Source organism: Octopus sinensis, linkage group LG17, assembly GCF_006345805.1.
Source record: "Octopus sinensis linkage group LG17, ASM634580v1, whole genome shotgun sequence".
NCBI lineage: Eukaryota > Metazoa > Mollusca > Cephalopoda > Octopoda > Octopodidae > Octopus > Octopus sinensis.
Genome location: NC_043013.1, coordinates 49,795,668 through 49,816,568, shown reverse-complemented (window position 1 = coordinate 49,816,568; position 20,901 = coordinate 49,795,668). Strand labels below are relative to the sequence as shown.

The window sequence follows — 20,901 nt, the reverse complement described above, 5'->3', positions numbered from 1 at the left end:
TTTAGTAGAATGGCACCCTATTGCTGCAACCTGTTTTGCTGTATGTACTGGAATTCCTTTCTTGGATCCATAAATTGTTAGCAACAGGTGATGGTCTGTTTGTAGTCTAAACCGTCCACCATGTATAAACCTGTGGAACTTTTTTATGCCAAATATAATCGCCAATGCCACTTTTTCACTTTGACTTCACTTTCTTTCCGCTGGCAAGAACGTCCTTGATGCATAAGCTATGGCCTTTTCGCTGCCATCTTCACATTTGTGTTGGAGTACTGCACTTACCCTGTACTCACTAGCACCTGTTGGCAGTATCGTTTTCAACTTCAGATTGAAGTGTGTAAGTGACAAGTCTGAAGTTAACATGCCTTTTAGTTCCTCAAATACCTTCTGGCATTTTTCTGACCAAAACCATTTGGCATCCTTTTTTAACAGCTCATTTTTAACACTTGATAGTAGTTTACCAAGCCTAAAACTGCTTGTAACAATTTGACATTCATTGGGGGAGGTATATTCTGTATTGCCATCATCCTTGATGGTCTGGCCTTTTCCCCCTTTCGTTAATTACTTGACCCAAATATTTGATTTTTTCATCAAAAATTCATACCTTTTCTCTGTTAGTCTAAACCCATATTCATTTATTTTTTAATATGTTTGAAGTATTGCTCCACTGACTTGCTCTTTAGCAAAATATCATTGAAATAAGTGATAGTGAATTATTTACATTTGACGGATATTTGTCCTGATCTTGTTTGTTGTTAACACAACCTTTCGGCTGATATACCCTCCTGCCTTCTTCAGGTGTCTTGGGGAAATTTTGAACCTGGGTTCTCATTCCTGAGGTATTTTTCGATGTTATTATTATTATTATTATTATTGTTAGTTCAGTTCCAAGCAGTGATCTGAACATTAACAATGATGACGACGACGACGACAACATGGAAAAATACCTTAGGAATGAGAACCCAGGTTCGAAATTTCCCCAAGACACCTGATGAAGGCTGGAGGGTATATCAGCCGAAACGTTGTGTTAACAACAAACAAGATGAGGACAAATATCCTTCGAATGTAAATAATGTAAATAATTCTTCATCTCTTAAATATAGAAGTGATAGTGATGTTGCAATCATTTAACATTGTGTCCATCACTTCTAGGAATACAGCGGGTGCTACTTTTACTCCGTAAGGTAGCTGCTTGAATTTATTACAATCCATGGTGTGTGTTGATTGTTAAAAGGTGTGCACAATCTTCCTTTCCCTGTATCTGTAGATAGGACTCTGAGAGGTCTAACTTCAAGAAAATTTTTCCTCAATTTATTTTTTAGAACACTTCTGGGCTTGGTAATGGATAGTTGAGTTCAAGTAAACAGTCATTTAATCCAGTCGAAAAATCCACACACACTCTTTGTTTATTTTTTTTATTTACATAAAAGGCACAGGAGTGGCTGTGTGGTAAGTAGCTTGCTAACCAACCACATGGTTCTGGGTTCAGTCCCACTGCGTGGCATCTTGGGCAAGTGTCTTCTGCTATAGCCCCGGGCCGACCAATGCCTTGTGAGTGGATTTGGTAGACGGAAACTGAAAGCTGCTTGTCGTATATATGTATATATATATATGTGTGTGTATGTGTTTGTGTGTCTGTGTTTGTCCCCCTAGCATTGCTTGACAACCGATGCTGGTGTGTTTACATCCCCGTAACTTAGCAGTTCGGCAAAAGAGACCAATAGGATAAGTACTGGGCTTACAAAGAATAAGTCCCGGAGTCGATTTGCTCGACTAAAGGCGGTGCTCCAGCATGGCCGCAGTCAAATGACTGAAACAAGTAAAAGAGAAAATAGAAAAAGAGAAATAAACTGTCGGAGCTGCTCAGTCTGAATGGTTGACTTTTATCAATTACAGCTAGACTTCCTAGATCTTTACTGACCTGGCCCAACACTGCAAATGGCATGTTCCGTTTGGGCCTAAAAACAGGTGTTGCCTTTTCTTTTACCATGATCCTTGCTTTTGTTTTAGTGCAACAACCTAATCCTTCCTAAAAAATATTTAGAAACGATTTTTCAATTTTTTGTCTCAGTTGTTTGACTTCATTTGAACTTTTAAATGTTCTGACTACATTTTCACAGAGAACACTAATGGAGGTGTCCCATATTTTAAATAACTCCATGCATTCTGTGCCAAATAGGTTTAGGGAATTTTGTAACACATAAATGATTGTCCTTTGCATTTCACCTCAAAAAGTTACATTGCAAATACATTCGGCGATGAAATATAATTTCTTTCCTGTAACACCATATGCTACTTTATTTGATTTAACCCTTTGGTGTTTAAGCCGGCCATATCCGGCCCAAATATCCTACATGTTTTACATTCAAACTGGCCATATCCAGCCCCTCACACCTAACCTACATTGACATTCTAAGAATAAACTATCACACCATTGAAACTTCAAAGCTGTTAGATAATGTATGATTAATTGAAAATAATTTTAGTGAAAAAAGTATTACATTTAACGGATTAATCTGAACACTAAAGGGTTAAAGAATTTCAGCTTACCGATTTGTTGCCATGTTTCTTCATTTATGATAGAGTTGTCACTACCCATGTCTAATTGCATTTTGACACTAGAAGTTTTGATTCTCACCTTGATGAATTTTCTTGCTTATTGCACAAACATTTTTTCTCTGATGACAAACTATTTCAATTTTCATCATCTTAGTTCTGCAATGCAATTTAACATGTGCTGTGTTTCCACAATGAAAGCACTTGGCCTTTTTGGATGGACCCTCTTTTCTCAGGTGCCTACCATCACATGCCATACATGGTTTTATCTCCTGATATATATCATGTTTTTTGTGAAACACTTTATGCATCTTCTAATTTTTTCACACTGGTTTTATCCGCAAACAATTTCTGCATTGGATTTCTTCTGTGTCGTGCCTTACTTTTAATATCTTGTTTCACTCTTCCGATAGTTTCTGGAGAGTTCTATCCTGGTTCGTTTCCAGTTTTGTGAGAATTTTCATTCTGACTTCCGTGTCCTTTTTAGCAGTAAGTCTCTGAGCGAAAATCAGGCGCTTGAACAAGTCTGGATTTAGATTATCCAGTTTAAATCTCTTGCACTCTCTGTTCACTCTACCCACAGATGTAGTAAAGACTTTGTCATAGCTTTTCTCAGTGTTCAAACATTTCCAAAGCGTGTTGAACAAGGATGGTTTTTCACTAAACATCTTACCTAGAATTTTTGAATGTCATCTGTGTGAATTACTCTTTTACTTGTTTCAGTCATTTTGATTGCAGCCATGCTGGAGCACTGCCTTTAATTGAGCAACTCGACCCCAGGACTTATTCTTTGTAAGCCCAGTACTTATTCTATCGGACTCTTTTGCCGAACCGCTAAGTGACGGGGACATAAACACACCAGCATTGGTTGTCAAGCAATGCTAGGGGAACAAACACAGACCCACAAACATACACACACACACACATATATATATATATATATATATATATATATATTGGCCTGCTCGCTTAGCCACCGGGGTGGCGTCATTCGAAGGCTAAAACAATGCGAACGCATTGTGACCAGCGATGTGTAACAACATCTGATGGTCTGGTCGGTCACGTATATATATATATATATATATAATATATATATATATATATATATACATATACATATATACGACGGGGCTTCTTTCACTTTCCGTCTACCAAATCCACTCACAAGGCTTTGGTCGGCCCGAGGCTATAGTAGAAGACATTTGCCCAAAGTGCCACGCAGTGGGACTGAACCCGGAACCATGTGGTTGGTAAGCAAGCTACTTACCACACAGCCACTCCTACGCCGAATTGTTTATTTTCTCATGAAAAAATTTGTTTTTTCCAACATTGTCTGCCTGAATTCTTTCTATCCTCATCACCACTTTTATAATGTGGATATTCACTGACTTGAATGTTATTGTCGGCACTGTGCTATTCTTGTTGCCACTAATATGTTGTGGTGGTATTTCCACGTCTTATTATCTTTGACTTGTCCATTGTGGTATCGCTGGTAGCTCTGCAAGACAATGACTTTGAAATGTCTACCTTGATGGTAACTCGAACTCCTATATATCGTGTAGCTGGCACTGACTCCAACTGGAGACTCGTACAACAACTTTACTACTACTGACTTTCTACAACGACCGACTGTCACATGGGAAAGGGTCTACCATTTTCACTACAACATCGATGTAATCGACTAGTCCCCTCCGCCACAATTTCAGGCCTTGTGCCTATTGTAGAAAGGAGGAGGAGGAGGATCATCATCATCATAATGATAATAATAATAATAATGATAATAATAATAATCATTATTATTATTATTATTTTCATTATTATTTGATTTTTTCCACATGCAGAAACAATGTAAAACTCACTGGCGCTATCACATCAATTTCTTTGCGAGGTCCAGGACATCAGGTGAGTACAGCATTAAATATTCAATTCACGGAGATATATCGCTGATACAGTGATATATTTTGGGCCTACAGACCAAAGGTGGCAACCAGTTAACTTAGAAATGGCTGAAAAACAACCATCACTGGAGTTCTGGGATGCAAATGACCCTATGATCTCTAACACTAATTTCAGGAAACTGGCCAGTCACCTGTTAACCTATCAATTTGGTGGTCACACAAGCCATATTGACTACATTCTCACTAGAAAATGGGAAAAGTGGCTGCTTATAACTGCAAAGACCTTCCCAGGAGAATGGTGCATTCCTCATCATAGGTTAGTGACTTCAGACTTTGAGCTAGGAGGATGCCAAGAAACAAACCAGTCTGAAAAAGAAAGATCTGGAAGCTTAAGGATCCTCTGAATAGGCAGATATTTAATGAATTCCTAATGGAAGAATTCGAGGAGATGGAGGAGGTGGTAGTGAGTTATAAAATGAAAGCAACTGGAGGTTCCTGTGGGACAACTTAATTAAGTTCTCTGACCAAATTTGTGGCTGGTTCAAAGTTCCAAGCAGACCTAAGGTGACATAATGGTGGAACAATGAAGTGGACAGGGCCATTGGAGCAAAGAAACAGGCTTTGAAGGACTGGAAGAGTAGTAGTAGTAGCACCAGAGATTTATAACAGGTAGTTAGAAGGCGGCGAGCTGGCAGAAAAGTTCGCACGCCGGGCGAAATGCGTGGCTGTATTTCGTCTGCCGTTACGTTCTGAGTTCAACTTCTGCCGAGGTTGACTTTGCCTTTCATCCTTTCGGGGTCGATAAATTAAGTACCAGTTATGCACTGGGGTCGATGTAATCGACTTAATCCGTGTGTCTGTCCTTGTGTGTCCTCTTTGTGTTTAGCCCCTTGTGGGTAGTAAAGAAATAGGTAGTTACAAGGGAAGCTAGAACATAGGTATATTTAGCTGGATGAGAAGATAAAAGGGAGATGTTTGCCAATGTTTTGCAGCATGAGGACCAGAGGCTTGAGTTGTTTCAGGTTGCAAGAAAATTGTGATGTTGTAGGAGAGAAGTGTGGGTTTGGAGAAGAGGGGTTTGGAAGTGCCACCATGAAAGTCTGCTAAATGTACAGAATGCATGAGAGAAGGAGAGTCTGCCCAATGTGGACCCAACAGAGGGGGAAACCCCCAGCCAATCAAGAATCACCAATGAGATGGTTAAAATATATGTTGTAGTGGGATAGGGTCTAGTTACCTTACAAGGAAAGTAACAGTTGGAGAATACTTCTCCAACTGTTTGAGAAGTATTTAGTCCCAAATAAACCTCTGTACTTGGCTTTTGCTGACATAGAGAAAACCTTCGCTAGGGTCCCTCAAACCCTTATCTGGTGTTCAATGCAGAAACTGGGGATAGACAAATGGTTGGTAAGAGCTGTCAGTAAGGTGAGGAATTCCAGGTAGCAGTAGGGGTTCACCAAGGATCAGTCCTCAGCCCCCTCTTATTCATCATAGTCCTCCAGGCAATAACAGAGGAATTCAAGACAGGATGCCCCTGGGAGCTCCTTTATGCTGATGACCTTGCTTTAATAGCTGAGAACTAGAGATGAAGTTTGGGGTGTGGAAGCGAGGTCTAGAATCGAAGGGCCTTAGGGTTAACCTAGCAAAAACCAAAGTCTAGTAAGTAGGAAGGCTGTCAAATCACAATCCCCTTCTGGTAGATGGCCCTGTTTAATCTGCAGAAAATGCATGGGTAGAAACTCCATACGATCTTCCTGGTGTAAGCTATGGACACATAAAAGGTGCAGCAATATCAAAGGAAGGCTAACCAGGTAAAATAGTTTTTGTGTGGCAGATGCAGTTGGGCAATAAACACTGAAGATGTACAGAAAACAGATTCCATAACATACCAGGGGAGAAACTAGAAATAGTTGATAACTTCCGCTACCTAGGAAACCAAGTCTATAGTGAGTGTAGTGATTAGAGTAAGAATAGCCTGGGCAAAGTTCAGGTAGCTCTTACCTCTGCTGGCAACTAAGGGCCTCTCATTCATGGTGAAAGGTAGACTATATGAGGCATGTGTGTGAACTGCCATGCTACACAGCAGTGAAACATGGGCCATGAATACTGAGGACATGCGTAGACTTTAAAGAAATGAAGCTAGTATGATCCACTGGATGTGTAATGTCAGTGTGCATACCTGACAGAGTGTAAGTGCCCTGAGAGAAAAGTTGGGCATAAGAATCATCAAATGTAACAGATTAACATTCATAAAATACATCCAAAGTCAAAGAGATATGAGTTACTAAGAAAAATATAGATCACTTTAGCCATAAAATAAAAAAATTCCGTTTTTCTCTTTTTGTAGTTGAGGAACAAAGTCTATAAATGCTAAGCTTTCTTTAATCAACACCCTCAGTATATTAGAAGAGTGTATATTAGAGATAATAGAATGATCTTAGAAACAAAATAATGAGTAGAACCATGTCTTCTACTGATTTTCTTTTTATTTCAGTTTTTTGTTGGAACGTCTTGCTCTAACATTTACAGGTTCAATTTTGCTGAATTTTCTTGCATTTTACTCAATACTGGACATTCTTCCTCAATTAATGATATTATATTTCCATAGTAAGTATTAATTAATTTTTTTTCCATGCTAGAATCTACTTTGGTGGTACTCTCAAAAAAACCAGTTGAAATTCTGTCAAGAATTTGGTTTAGTAACACTTAACTGGAAATCATAGTGTGCTGCTCAAAAACAAATTACCTTTGTCATTGATAGGGTTTGAAACTATGTTCTAAATATTTGAGAAATTGAAACTTACCCCCTGTATTACCAAAATAACTTCAATGGAAGGAATTGGCAGATTATGAAAAAATATTAAGCAGAAGCTAGTGACTCGTAATATACTTGAGGGTCATTGATTTCACTTCACAGATGATACTAAAATTAATCTATATGCAACAAGTGATGCTATGCCCTCCAGTTTCTCTCAAACAACTGTTAAATATTAAGCAGGCAGCCTTTATTTTGTTGGTTTGATGAGTTACTGTGTTTGTAGCACCATAATCAGTGTTGTAGCATAAGAGGACACTTTTAGGTTGGTGCGTAATTTTTGCAGCTTTTTTCAATAAATTTTATTCAGCAAAAACAAGAACAACATTTAACAAAAACATCTTTAACCCTTTCGTTACTGTATTTATTTTGAGATGCTCTGTGTTTCTTTAAATTATTTTAAAAATAACAATAAATTTAGTAAATTAACTTAGTCATAATTAAGCTAGTGTTAAGAACATAAATTGTAACAGGTTTCGTGGAAGATTTTGATTTAGAACTTATGAAAGCAAGACATTTATACTACAGAGCCAGAGCCAGTTTTGGCCGGGTTGGTAACGAAAGGGTTAAATGACTATTCCAGAGCATATTCATCATCTATTCACAGGAGCATATTCCCATTTACTTGGCAGCCAGTCGGAATAATCATTTAAAGATGTTTTTGTTAAATGTTGCTATTGTTTTTGTTGAATAAAATTTATTGAAAAAAGCCGCAATAATTATGCACCAACCTAATATAATAGAAAACCCTTTTTAATTCCTTGCTGAAACCATACTTAATTTCAAGCTAACCTTCACATAGCTTCCAAGATCCCAGCTGCTGACAATATTTATGGATGCTATATATAGTAAAATTAAAACATATAAAAGGCAACATATATAAAGCTATAAGGCACCAAGTTTTGGATCCTGCATTCCATTATAGGCTCTTTGTTGTGCTTATGTGGCACAACCTTAATCATTTCCCTGAACGTAACTGAATATTAGGTGAAGGGTATATGTCGAGTGACCTAGCAGAGGTAGGATGCTTTCCTCTCAGCTGATCAATGCTGCTCAAACTGATTTTAGGCATGAATCAGTGTCATTGATTAAATATTTAACTAATTAAACACAATATATATTATTCCAGCTATTAATAATATTTCAGGTGATTCTGTGGAAGCTAAGAGTTTGACTGCAACTGACAGCTCAAGTAATACTATTGTGTGTCATGACTTTTTCTCCAGATACCATTGGCACCACCATCATCACCTCATTGCACTTGTCCCTATACTCTTGTTATATGTTCTGATGCTGACTTATAGCTACAACATAAAGCTGATCCTAGAGATAGAAATCTGTAAATGAATACTCCAATGATAATTCACTTTCATAAGCAAAACAGTTGCCAATTTTGGTTAAATGTTTTTCAAGTGCTGGATTTTCTATTTTATTACATTTCTGCTTTTATAACCTTTCTTCTACTTTATCATTTGAGGATCAGAATCGAAATCGATCAATGGAAACTGCAGATGTGTTACCAGTGCCGGTGGCATGTAAGAGAACCTTCCGTTTCGCGACCGTTGCCAGCACCGCCCCGTTTCGTGTCCGTTGCCAGCCTCACCTGGCCCTCGTGCTGGTGGCACATAAAAAGCACCATCCGTTCGTGGCCGTTTGCCAGCTCTGTCTGGCACCTGTGTGGGTGGCACGTAAAAAGCACCCACTACACTCTCGGAGTGGTTGGCGTTAGGAAGGGCATCCAGCCGTAGAAACACTGCCAGATTTGACTGGGCCTAATGAAGCCTTCTGCCTTCACAGACCCCAGTAGGACCGTCCAACCCATGCTAGCATGGAAAACGGACACTAAACGATGATGATGATGATGATGATGATGATAGAAGGAAAGCCTTTGTATTGCAGTCCCTGTAGTTCTTGGCTCTACTCTCCAAATTCCTTTTGCTCAATTTCTTCTCTTTACAGTAATAATACTTGTATTGTTTGGGAAAATAAATATGTTACTTCACTGGGTCGATTTTGCTCTTATTTCCAACAGTGCGACATCAGATCTTTTTTTAACTTGTGGAAAGGAAGAAATCCGAGTCTGGCATGCTTCTTCAGAGAAAGAAATGTTACGGATCACAGTTTCCAACATGACATGTAATGCACTGGACATTTCACGTGATGGTTCTATCATAATTAGTGGTATGGAAAATGACTAAATTTTTTTGAGAATCATGTTAACAACTTTTTCATAAAAATTAAACAATCACTTTCAGCAGCTTCTTCTTTGCTGTGTTTATTATTTTGCTAATTGGTAATCATTAGCTGTCTCTCTCTCTCTCTCTCTAAATATCATTAATGTCATTATCTCTAACAGCAATACAGTATACTGTTAATGAAGCTTCTTCCTAACATTCCAATTACCATTATGAACAGCTACCCTCACAAGCTACCCTATCATCTCATGTTTAGTTAGTGAGCTGAGAGAAAAACTCAAGGCAATGAAATAAATGCTTGGTTATCCTACTTTTGAGATAGCAGTGAGAATTGGTTGGCATCCTTTCTGTCTCGGGAGACAATGGAGTTGCGCATAAAATAGTCTAGTCTGGCTTTTACATTTCATGTCCTGATACATTTCCTGCTGTGGCTGTGTAGTCCTATCCTGGACAAACACTCCCTCTGGCAGGTACCGCAAATGTAGCGAAGACTGTTCCTGGCTTTTTGTAATGCCATAGTTTCTTGTTGACGTCTTTTCTTGTCTTTCCATTTCTCCTCTCTCTCTCTCTGTCACTCCTTTGTATTCCCTCTCTTACGGTACATCGCGAATCTCCACGGTTGCCGGCAACTGCCTCCCAACCGCTAATATTGATGTTGCAGGCCTTCATGTCCCTTTTGCAAACATCCTTGTAACGTAAGAACGGTCTACCCACAGACCTAGTACCCCTAGCAAGCTCTCCGTAGAGTATGTCCTTGGGGATTCTGCCAGTGAGAATAATAGAATGGAAATCAGTCGTGATGTAGACTCTTGTTAATATTGCTAGTGGGGAGATAAAACCCTCTAACATCCAACAATAAGACCTATTTCTTTACTACCCACAAGGGGCTAAACACATAGAGGACAAACAAGGACAGACAAACAGATTAAGTCGATTATATCGACCCAGTGCGTAACTGGTACTTAATTTATTGACCCTGAAAGGATGAAAGGCAAAGTCGACCTCGGCGGAGTTTGAACTCAGAACGTAAGGGCAGACGAAATATGGCTACACATTTCGCCCGGTGTGCTAACGTTTCTGCCAGCTCGCCACCTAATAAGACCACTAGATCACATAATTTTGACCTTGTTTGGTCTTGTCAATGATGAATGCTTGACCTCAAAAAAATAGCAGTGATTCATAGACTGACAATATCAGGATAGGTGTTGGTGTCATGATTAGCCAGTTAGCTTGTTAAAAATATATGTATATATTATTTCACTTCCCCATCAATCATACATGCTTTCTTATCTATCTATTTTTAACTAATTTCTATATCTATCTAATTATTTTAACTAATTTATCCATTACCCATCTCGCCTCTCGTGTATTCATCAACCATCGTGTATTCGCGCCTTCTTCCCCGGACAATCTTTATTAAAAAAAAAAAACGCAGCCCCAAACTTCTGCTCTTTCATTCATTCATTCATCTAACAGATAAGTTGAATGCTTATTTATTATTTCACTTCCCCATCAATCATACATGCTTCTTATCTATCTAACTATTTTTAACTAATTTCTATATCTATCTATTATTTAAACTAATTTATCCATTACCCATCTCCCTCGCCTCGTGTTTCATCAAACATCGTGTATTCGCGCCTTCTTCCTCCGGACAATCTCTATTTAAAAAGAAAAACCGCCCCAACTTCTGCTCTTTCATTCATTCATTCATTCATCTAACAGATAAGTTGAATGCTTATTTATTATTTCACTTCCCCATCAATCATACATGCTTTCTTATCTATCTAACTATTTTTAACTAATTTCTATATCTATCTAATTATTTTAACTAATTTATCCATTACCCATCTCGCCTCTCGTGTATTCATCAACCATCGTGTATTCGCGGTGCACCCGCCTGCCCACCCCCACCACCAATACTGGATATCTCTATATTTTTGCTCCATCCATCCCGGATGTCGCTTCTCTCCACCACCATAATAGGTGTCTACTCTTCGAACCCCCCTCTTCAATACGCTATTTCACCATGCATTACCCCTCTCTTGATATCCTACGTTCTACTTGCCTAGAACCTGTCATCATTTCTCTGAACCACCCCTCCCCACTGGTGCTCCCCTATATTTCTGCCACCCCCCCCACATAAAAAAAAGCACCATCCGAACGTGGCCGATGCCAGACCCCTCTGGTACCTGTGCAGGTGGCACGTAAAAAACACCCACTACACTCGCGGAGTGGTTGGCGTTAGGAAGGGCATCCAGCTGTGAAATCTGGCCTAGACTAACTGGAGCCTGGGGCAGTCCCTTGCTCCCCAGACCCCGGTCGAAACCGTCCACCCGTGCTAGCGCGGAAAACGGACGTTAAACGATGATGATGATGATGATGATGATGATGATGATTAGTGAACATCGAAATAAATATCAATGGAAATAGTAGTTGTGATACCTGTGCCGGTGGCACATAAAAAGCACCATCCGAACGTCACCGATGCCAGCGCCGCCTCGACTGGCTTCTGTGCCGGTGGCACATAAAAAGTACCATCCAAATGTGGCCGATGCCAGCGTCGCCTTGACTGGCTTCCGTGCTGGTGGCACGTTAAAGGCACCAACTGATCGTGGCCGATGTCAGACCCCCCTGGCACCTGTGCCGGTGGCACGTAAAAAGCACCCACTACACTCACTGAGTGGTTGGCGTTAGGAAGGACATCTAGCTGTAGAAACACTGCCAGATCAGATTAGGGCCTGGTGCAGCCCCTGGCTTCCCAGACCCCGGTCAAACCGTCCAACCCGTGCTAGCACGGAAAACGGATGTTAAACGATGATGATGATATATTAGTGACAATAAAAATAAATTCCCACACCAACCCCCAACAAATCTCCTTTTCTCTTTTCTGTGCATTATACTTATGATTATCTCTCGTTCCCCAGTCCTGTTCTCACCGCATCATTGCTATCCTGTTGTCCCCCACTTCCTCTATATCCCCATGTTTCACCAGTCTCTACATTCCCCACACTCACTCTTACATTCATGTGAAGTCACTGCTCCCTAACCATGCACCCAAGGCCATCCCATTTATATTCTGATCCCTGTACCTTGAGGGTATGCCCTGGCACTTCACCTCTATCTTTCTCCTGCACTCTCACCCCCTTGCTCTCTTCCACTTCCTCCACCCCCCCTCTCTCTCTCTCATGCTCCCTTCCTCTAACTGGGTAACCATGTAGCACCTCTACAGCAAGACACCTGTTCTAATCCCTCTGTCACACTCTAACCTCTCATCATCTGGCACAAGGCAGTCTCAAATGTGATCCCTCTCAAAGGATGTCTGTCTTGCAAGTTACTTGGTGATCTCCTCCAGTGTTGTTGCATCCAGTCCACACTGTAAAGTGGTTGGTGTTTGGAAGGGCAGACTCTTTGTTGTAAGTTAATGTCCCTGAAAGAGTGCCACCATTGAATACAGTAATGAAATGCACATCTCCACAGCATCTGTAAATAGGGCATTTCAAGAGTCAGGATCTTGATTAGGAGCACAGAGATATGGTATCAGGCTACCTGGTACCATATAAAGTTAGCTATCTGAGAACCTCACTTGGATTTAATGGCAACACTATAATTCATTATGTTGAATCGTTAGCTCCTGCACGCATTTTTTCTCTCTCCTTGTTGAAGAGCGTAGGCTCGAAACGTAAAAGACTTGTTTTATTTCTATTCCTGAGCGCCATACTAATACAATTGTTTGTTTGTACTCCACCTGCCTTCGTCTTTTGTTTATTTTCGTAAAGCTTCCCGTTATCTATATATATATATATATATAATATATATATATATATATATATATATAGGGACAGTTTACGAAAAAAACAAAAGACGAAGTCAGGTGGTGTACAAAACAAACAGATGTATTAGTATAACGCTCAGGAAGAGAAAGAGTCTTTTACGTTTCGAGCCTACGCTCTTCTACAGAAAAAACAAGGAGAGAAACAAGGAGAGAGAAAAGGAGAGAAAAAAGGAGAGAAAAAATGTGTGTAGTGGCTAACGATCTATCATGGCGACTATATATATATATACATATATATATTACGGAGATGTACTTGCATAGCGAGTGACTTGATCTGAGATCGTGTGCTGGAACGAAAACAATTGTAGCATGGAAGGTGTTTATAAGCCATTTAAGAAACACACAAAACCGTTAGATTCACTTCAACATTTAAATTTAATTTGTCAAAATATTTTCGTCGCTTTGAGACCGCGACCTGTTCACTGACAAAGCTTCGTGCTGCATATATATATATATATATATAATATATATATATATATATATATATGTATATATATATAATATATATATATTATATGTATATGTATATTATATATATATATATGTATATTATATATATATATATATATATATATGTATATATATATATGTATATATAATATATATAATATATATATATATATATATGTATATATGTATATATGTATATATATGTAATATGTATATATATGTATATATTATATATATGTATATATGTATATATATGTATATATGTATATATATGTATATATGTATGTATATGTATATATATATGTATATGTATATATATGTATATGTATATGTATATGTATATATATATGTATATATATATATAGTATATATATATATATATATGATATATATATATTGTATATATATATATGTATATATATTATATATGTATATATATATATAGTATATATGTATATATATATATATATATATATATATATATATATAATATATATATATATATATAAACCCTAACCTATATTTTATCACAGCAAATGAGCATTTGTAATAAATAAGATGATGTGATATTCTATATTATATTTCATGACAAACTATTAATATAACAATATAGGAATAGAAGGACTAGGATAGTGTAGTGCAGCAGAAATAAATTTATTAGAATATTTAAATCCACTGGAATTAACTTCCTCTCAGACTGTTAAAATAACTTTAGCAATGTGCAAGGTTGTTCATTTGATACACACATTAACCTTTTATTTAGCCCAAGTAAATCTTTATATATAAAAGTGAAGTTGTGTGCTGTCTGTCTCCTACGATTTAGATTCCTAACTACTCCCACATTTTGCGGTGCAGTGTAATTAAAAGCGGGTATCTTATAGTCGTGATTCATATCGAGCCCTTCTGGGTATTAACATCATTTTCCCCCATTTTAATGCATTTTTTCGCTATTATATAAGGGAAGTAACTCTCTAAAAATGTCTATGATGAGTCAACGATTTAAAAAAATATTAACCATCATTTTTTTGCTATTTTTTGGCTATAACTCTCTAAAAATGCTTATATTGTTATTTCCCTTACAAACCCGAGCAACGCCGGGCGATACTGCGAGTATTATATAAAGCAATAATAAAATATTGAATTCTAAATTATGGAAAGAGTTTTCTTATAACATAGCTGTTCTATTCATACATATTGTTTAACTGTTCTATGCAGCTTTATTTGATACATTCAGTTTTACTTATCGTATTAATATTTCTGATTTGTGTTATTGGCAGCCTGGAATGATGGTAGGATACGTGCACATTATCCAGAGACGGGTAAGCTGATGTACCAAATTGAGAATGCTCACAACCGGGGTGTCACTTCCATAGCGTTCAGTGCGGATTCTGATCGCATCATCAGTGGTGGTGGAGAAGGCCAAGTGAGGGTGTGGCGAATTGAAATAGGAAATACATATGCAAAAGACATCTTTAAAACTTCACTTATTGAATCAATGAAGGAGCATAAAGGATGTGTCACCCAAATAAAACTCTTCCCCAATGGCATACAGTGTGTCTCAGTCAGTACTGATGGTACATGTATCATATGGAATCTTGAGTAAGTAAAAATTTTTACTTACAGTACTGTTTTTTTTTGGAGCTAGTACCGCTCTTTCACTCAGCCAATCGGGATTGTGATAATTTCCTTCCAGATTGGGTAAACACTGGGGTTTTAAGATCCTCAACAGTATTAACAATGGTGCAAAGTAGGCTGAGCGGAATTTCCCCACCTGAATCGAGAGGCATCTTGCCATCTGCAAGTGTCAAAATGTCCTTAGCAAATTTTGCTGACAGTTGGTCACCATACAGTTCAGCTTTCATTGATGGTGTTGAAATTCAATGTTGTAACCAGGTGCCACAATGAAGAGGACATAAGACATGCTCAGACTTCATCTGCCCAGATTCCTTTGGGAATAACTGGAAGAGTCTACCTGAAATCTCCAGGCAATAGGAGTGTAACTCCTCCCATTGGATCCTAACAGTCTCTGATGTCTTGTAAAGTCTTATCAAGTGCTTCAAGAGCTCCTTTGTGTGCCATGGTGCATTCATCCCACATAATGAGCAGGCACCTTCTTAGCATTTGTGCCTTGTCTGTGCTCTTGCTGATGTTACAAGTAGGTGTGCCAGATGTCAAATTCAGAGGAAGCTTAAAGGTTGAGTGTGCTGTCCTGCCACCAGGCAGCAATCCCAGATGATCCCACAGCTAACATAATGTCCTTGTGCAGCAAAATTTAAGGAATACATACAATGAACTGAGCTGACACTGTTGTTCAATGGAAAAAATTGTTACCTAGTAACGGAATAAGTTTTACATATTAAACAGGTAAGAGAATTAATCAACTTGAATGTAAGGGACACAATCAATTTCTGAAAGTTACTTCGCAAAGAGTTATTTCCCTTGTCCACAGGAATTATACATAAGCCAGGATAAGTTGTTTTCTACTCCCAAGGGTCCCATTACTCATTATGTTAAAAATTTCAAGAATCTAAAACCATCTCTGGAACATAAGTAATGTACAGTTCTATATTTAAGACATGTGAAATTATGTACATTATTTACTTTTGACGTATATTTGTCCTCATCTTGTTTGTTGTTAACACGTTTCTGCTGATGTACCCTCCATCCATCATCAGGTGTCTTGGGGAAATTTCGAACCTAAGGTATTTTTCAATGTTATTATTATTATTATTATTATTCAGGTCACTGCCTGGAATCGAACTCAGAATCTTGGGGTTAGTAGCCTGCACTCTTAACCACTACACCATATGCCCGTGGGCAATTATGGAGTGAATTTCAGGGTTTATAAATCTAATATTTTCCTATCCATCCCATGCTTAGGAGGTTGTTGTGTCCTAGCATATGTGCTGCTTCTTTTAGTTTTCATATTTTCCAGTGGTATTCTCTGTCTATTATTTTAACTTCATCACACAGGGGGAGGTAGTCTCCATTTTTCCATACATGATCGTGTTTCATACATGTATGATAGTGGATGGAGGGATAATTTGTTGGCTCAGGAGGGTGAGATGAATTCACTATCAATGCAAAAGAAAAATAAGCAAGATATTCAACAAATATGGTCTGACAATTTAATACCTTGTTTTGCCTGACTTCCAGATTCAGATAAAACTGGAAGCCACATCTGGTGAAATCCATGCTGTATCAAGCTAAATGAATATTGATTCATAAATCCTCTTCTAATACTGTACTGCTTCCATGGCCAAGACAATTCTTTCTAGATCATTCCATTTAGCTACAAATTAACTGAGTTTCCATAAACTTGGAGCATTTAAAAGGAAATCACACCTGTGTATTCTTCCCCAAGAGACCCTTATAATGACAGGACCAACAGATCAGTTACCATCAATGGTATAATGCAGTAGAAAAAAAAAATCTCAGAACAATCTTATATATGCAAGTGTAATAATCTGGTTAGAGTAAAAATTCCAAACTCGTTTTAAGATGTTAGATCAGTGGTTCTCAACCAGAGTCCATATAAGATTTTGCTGTTGAAATTTATCTGCAATAAGTTGGTTATACTTCTACAATACACAAAATATTTGAACAGTTCTTTTTATATAATTCCTAATAATATTTAATTATAAAAATTTAATATAATTTTTTTAAACATGGTGCCGGTGGCACATAAAAAGCACCATCCGAACGTGGCCAATGCCAGCACCGCCTCGACTGGCTTCTGTGCCGGTGGTACATAAAAAGCACCATCCGAACGTGGCCAATGCCAGCACCGCCTCGACTGGCTTCTGTGCCGGTGGTACATAAAAAGCACCATCTGAACGTGGCCGATGCCAGCACCGCCTCGACTGGCTTCTGTGCGGTGGTACATAAAAAGCACCATCTGAACGTGCCGATGCCAGCACCGCCTCGACTGGCTTCTGTGCCGGTGGTACATAAAAAGCACCATCCGAACGTGGCAATGCCAGCACCGCCTCGACTGGCTTCTGTGCCGGTGGCACATAAAAAGCACCATCCGAACGTGGCCAATGCCAGCCACCGCCTCGACTGGCTTCTGTGCCGTGGTACATAAAAAGCACCATCTGAACGTGGCCGATGCCAGCACCGCCTCGACTGGCTTCTGTGCGGTGGTACATAAAAAGCACCATCTGAACGTGGCCGATGCCAGCACCGCCTCGACTGGCTTCTGTGCCGGTGGTACATAAAAAGCACCATCCGAACGTGGCCAATGCCAGCACCGCCTCGACTGGCTTCTGTGCCGGTGGTACATAAAAAGCACCATCTGAACGTGGCCGATGCCAGCACCGCCTCGACTGGCTTCTGTGCCGGTGGTACATAAAAAGCACCATCTGAACGTGGCCGATGCCAGCACCGCCTCGACTGGCTTCTGTGCCGGTGGTACATAAAAAGCACCATCCGAACGTGGCCAATGCCAGCACCGCCTCGACTGGCTTCTGTGCCGGTGGCACATAAAAAGCACCATCCGAACGTGGCCAATCCCAGCACCGCCTTGACTGGCTTCTGTGCCGGTGGTACATAAAAAGCACCATCTGAACGTGGCCGATGCCAGCGCCGCCTTGGCTGGCTTCCGTGCCGGTGGCACGTTAAAAGCACCAGCCGATCGTGGCCGATGCCAGACCCCCCCTGGCACCTGTGCAGGTGGCACGTAAAAAGCACCCACTACACTCGCGGAGTGGTTGGCATTAGGAAGGGCATCCAGCTGTAGAAACACTGCCAGATCAGACTGGAGCCTGGTGCAGCCTTCTGACTTCCCAGACCCCAGTCGAACCGTCCAACCCATGCTAGCACGGAAAATGGACGTTAAACGATGATGATGATGATGAATAGCTAGGAAAGTCCCTTCGAATAAAATAGGCATCAAAGATGTTTGAGAAACACTGTTAGATTATTGTTCCAACAGCTTTTTTTCTTGTTCTTCCCACTTCTTTGATAACGTTTTCAAATTATTCCTTCTTTCTAGAAATTACCAGCGTGATGCGGTCATTTTTGCCAATACTCTGTTCCAGTGTGCATGCATTTATCCAGACAATTGCCAGATCATCACCAGTGGGACTGACCGTAATGTTGGTTACTGGGAGGTAACCGATGGCACCCAGATCCGTGAGTTAGAAGCTGCTAAATCAGGATCAGTTAATGCAATGGATATTTCCAAAGATGGCAAATATTTTATAACTGGGGGAGGTGATCATCTTATTAAGGTTCGTTTCTGAGACACCTTTTGTTTTCTAATCCTCTCTCTTCAGCATTTTCTGTTTTACTCAAAGACTTTCTAAGCTTTTATTCACTCTGTAATTTTTTCTTTTGCTTAGTTTAAACAATTTACCATAGGTGCAGGAGTGGCTGTGTGGTAAGTAGCTTGCTTACCAACCACATGGTTCCGGGTTCAGTCCCACTGCGTGGCACCTTGGGCAAGTGTCTTCTGCAATAGCCTCGGGCCGACCAATGCCTTGTGAGTGGATTTGGTAGACAGAAACTGAAAGAAGCCCGTCGTATATATGCATATATATATATGTGTGTTTATGTGTTTGTCCCCCCTAGCATTGCTTGACAACCGATGCTGGTGTGTTTACGTCCCCGTCACTTAGCGGTTCGGCAAAAAGAGACCGATAGAATAAGTACTGGGCTTACAAAGAATAAGTCCCGGGGTCGATTTGCTCGACTAAAGGTGTTGCTCCAGCATGGCCGCAGTCAAATGACTGAAACAAGTAAAATAGAATAAAAGAGTATATATATACATACAGATTAGATAGTTATGTGCATTTACACAATTGCAAGAATTATTTAACAGTCATTGCTCTTCATGGCACTAATTACTTGAACAAGATATAAGTATCATTATCATCATCATCGTTTGACGTCCGCTTTCCATGCTAGCATGGGTTGGACGATTTTGACTGAGGGCTGGCGAACCAGATGGCTGCACCAGGCTCCAATCTTGATCTGGCAGAGTTTCTACAGCTGGATGCCCTTCCTAGCGCCAACCACTCCAAGAGTGTAGTGGTGCTTTTTATGTGCCACCGGCACAAGGGCCAGTCAGGTGGTACTGGCAATGACCTCGCTCGAATCTTTTTACACGTGCCAGTGAAGCGACGTTGGTATTGTACATATGTAGAAACGTTAGCACGCCGGGCGAAATGCTTTTGTCTGCTGCTACATTCTGAGTTCAAATTCTGCCGAGGTCGACTTTGCCTTTCATCCTTTCGGGGTCGATAAATTAAGTACCAGTTACGCACAGGGGACGATATAATTGACTTAATCTGTTTGTCTGTTCTCTCTGTGTTTAGCCCCTTGTGGGTAGTAAAGAAATAGGTATTGTACATATGTATAACTACAACAGTCAATGTAATCAACTATATTCACTTTTCCTTTTATTAGGAACCCATTTATTATCCTTGCTTTCATTACTGAATTTCAGGTGTGGCTGTATGAAGAAGGTGTTGTGACACATATTGGTGTTGGCCATGGAGGTAGTATCAAGAGAGTGAAGATAAGTCCTGATCAAACATTTGTCATAAGTGTTGGAGAAGAAGGTGCAATTCTTCGCTGGCCTTCTCCTTTCCTTACTGAATCATCAAAAAGTACTTAAGATGATGATAAAACTAGATGAAATATTATCGAGATTGATACTGCTGTTGTTAAAGATTAATCAATGCAAATTATTTGTGCAAGTTGTTAGTTCAATAAAGATGTGAACCTTTTCATGATGCTTGTTATCCTTTACCTTACCTCACTATATCATCATCATCATCATCGTTTAACGTCCGCTTTCCATGCTGGCATGGGTTGGACGGTTCAACTGGGGTCTGAGAAGCCAAAAGGCTGCACCAGGCTCCAATCTGATCTGGCAGTGTTTCTACAGCTGGATGCCCTTCTAATGCTGGATGCCCTTCCTAGCGCCAACCACTCCAAGAGTGTAGTGGTGCTTTTTATGTGCCACCGGCACAAGGGCCAGTCAGGTGGTACTGGCAATGACCTCGCTCGAATCTTTTTACACGTGCCAGTGAAGCGACGTTGGTATTGTACATATGTAGAAACGTTAGCACGCCGGGCGAAATGCTTTTGTCTGCTGCTACATTCTGATTTCAAATTCTGCCGAGGTCGACTTTGCCTTTCATCCTT

At 39.6% G+C, this 20,901-nt stretch overlaps 1 protein-coding gene across 1 annotated transcript in view; it reads left to right on the top strand.

Moving 5' to 3' along the window:
* LOC115220928 (cilia- and flagella-associated protein 52-like) overlaps positions 1-20,483 on the top strand; it is a 54,793-nt gene extending 34,310 nt beyond the window's left edge. The window contains exons 7-12 of the mRNA XM_029791128.2: positions 4,395-4,455; positions 6,946-7,058; positions 9,299-9,447; positions 15,024-15,345; positions 18,743-18,980; positions 20,198-20,483. Coding sequence (XP_029646988.1) covers positions 4,395-4,455; positions 6,946-7,058; positions 9,299-9,447; positions 15,024-15,345; positions 18,743-18,980; positions 20,198-20,368 — 1,054 coding nt within the window. The 3' untranslated portion in view covers positions 20,369-20,483. The remainder of the gene's footprint in view (positions 1-4,394; positions 4,456-6,945; positions 7,059-9,298; positions 9,448-15,023; positions 15,346-18,742; positions 18,981-20,197) is intronic.
* Positions 20,484-20,901: the final 418 nt, after the last annotated feature.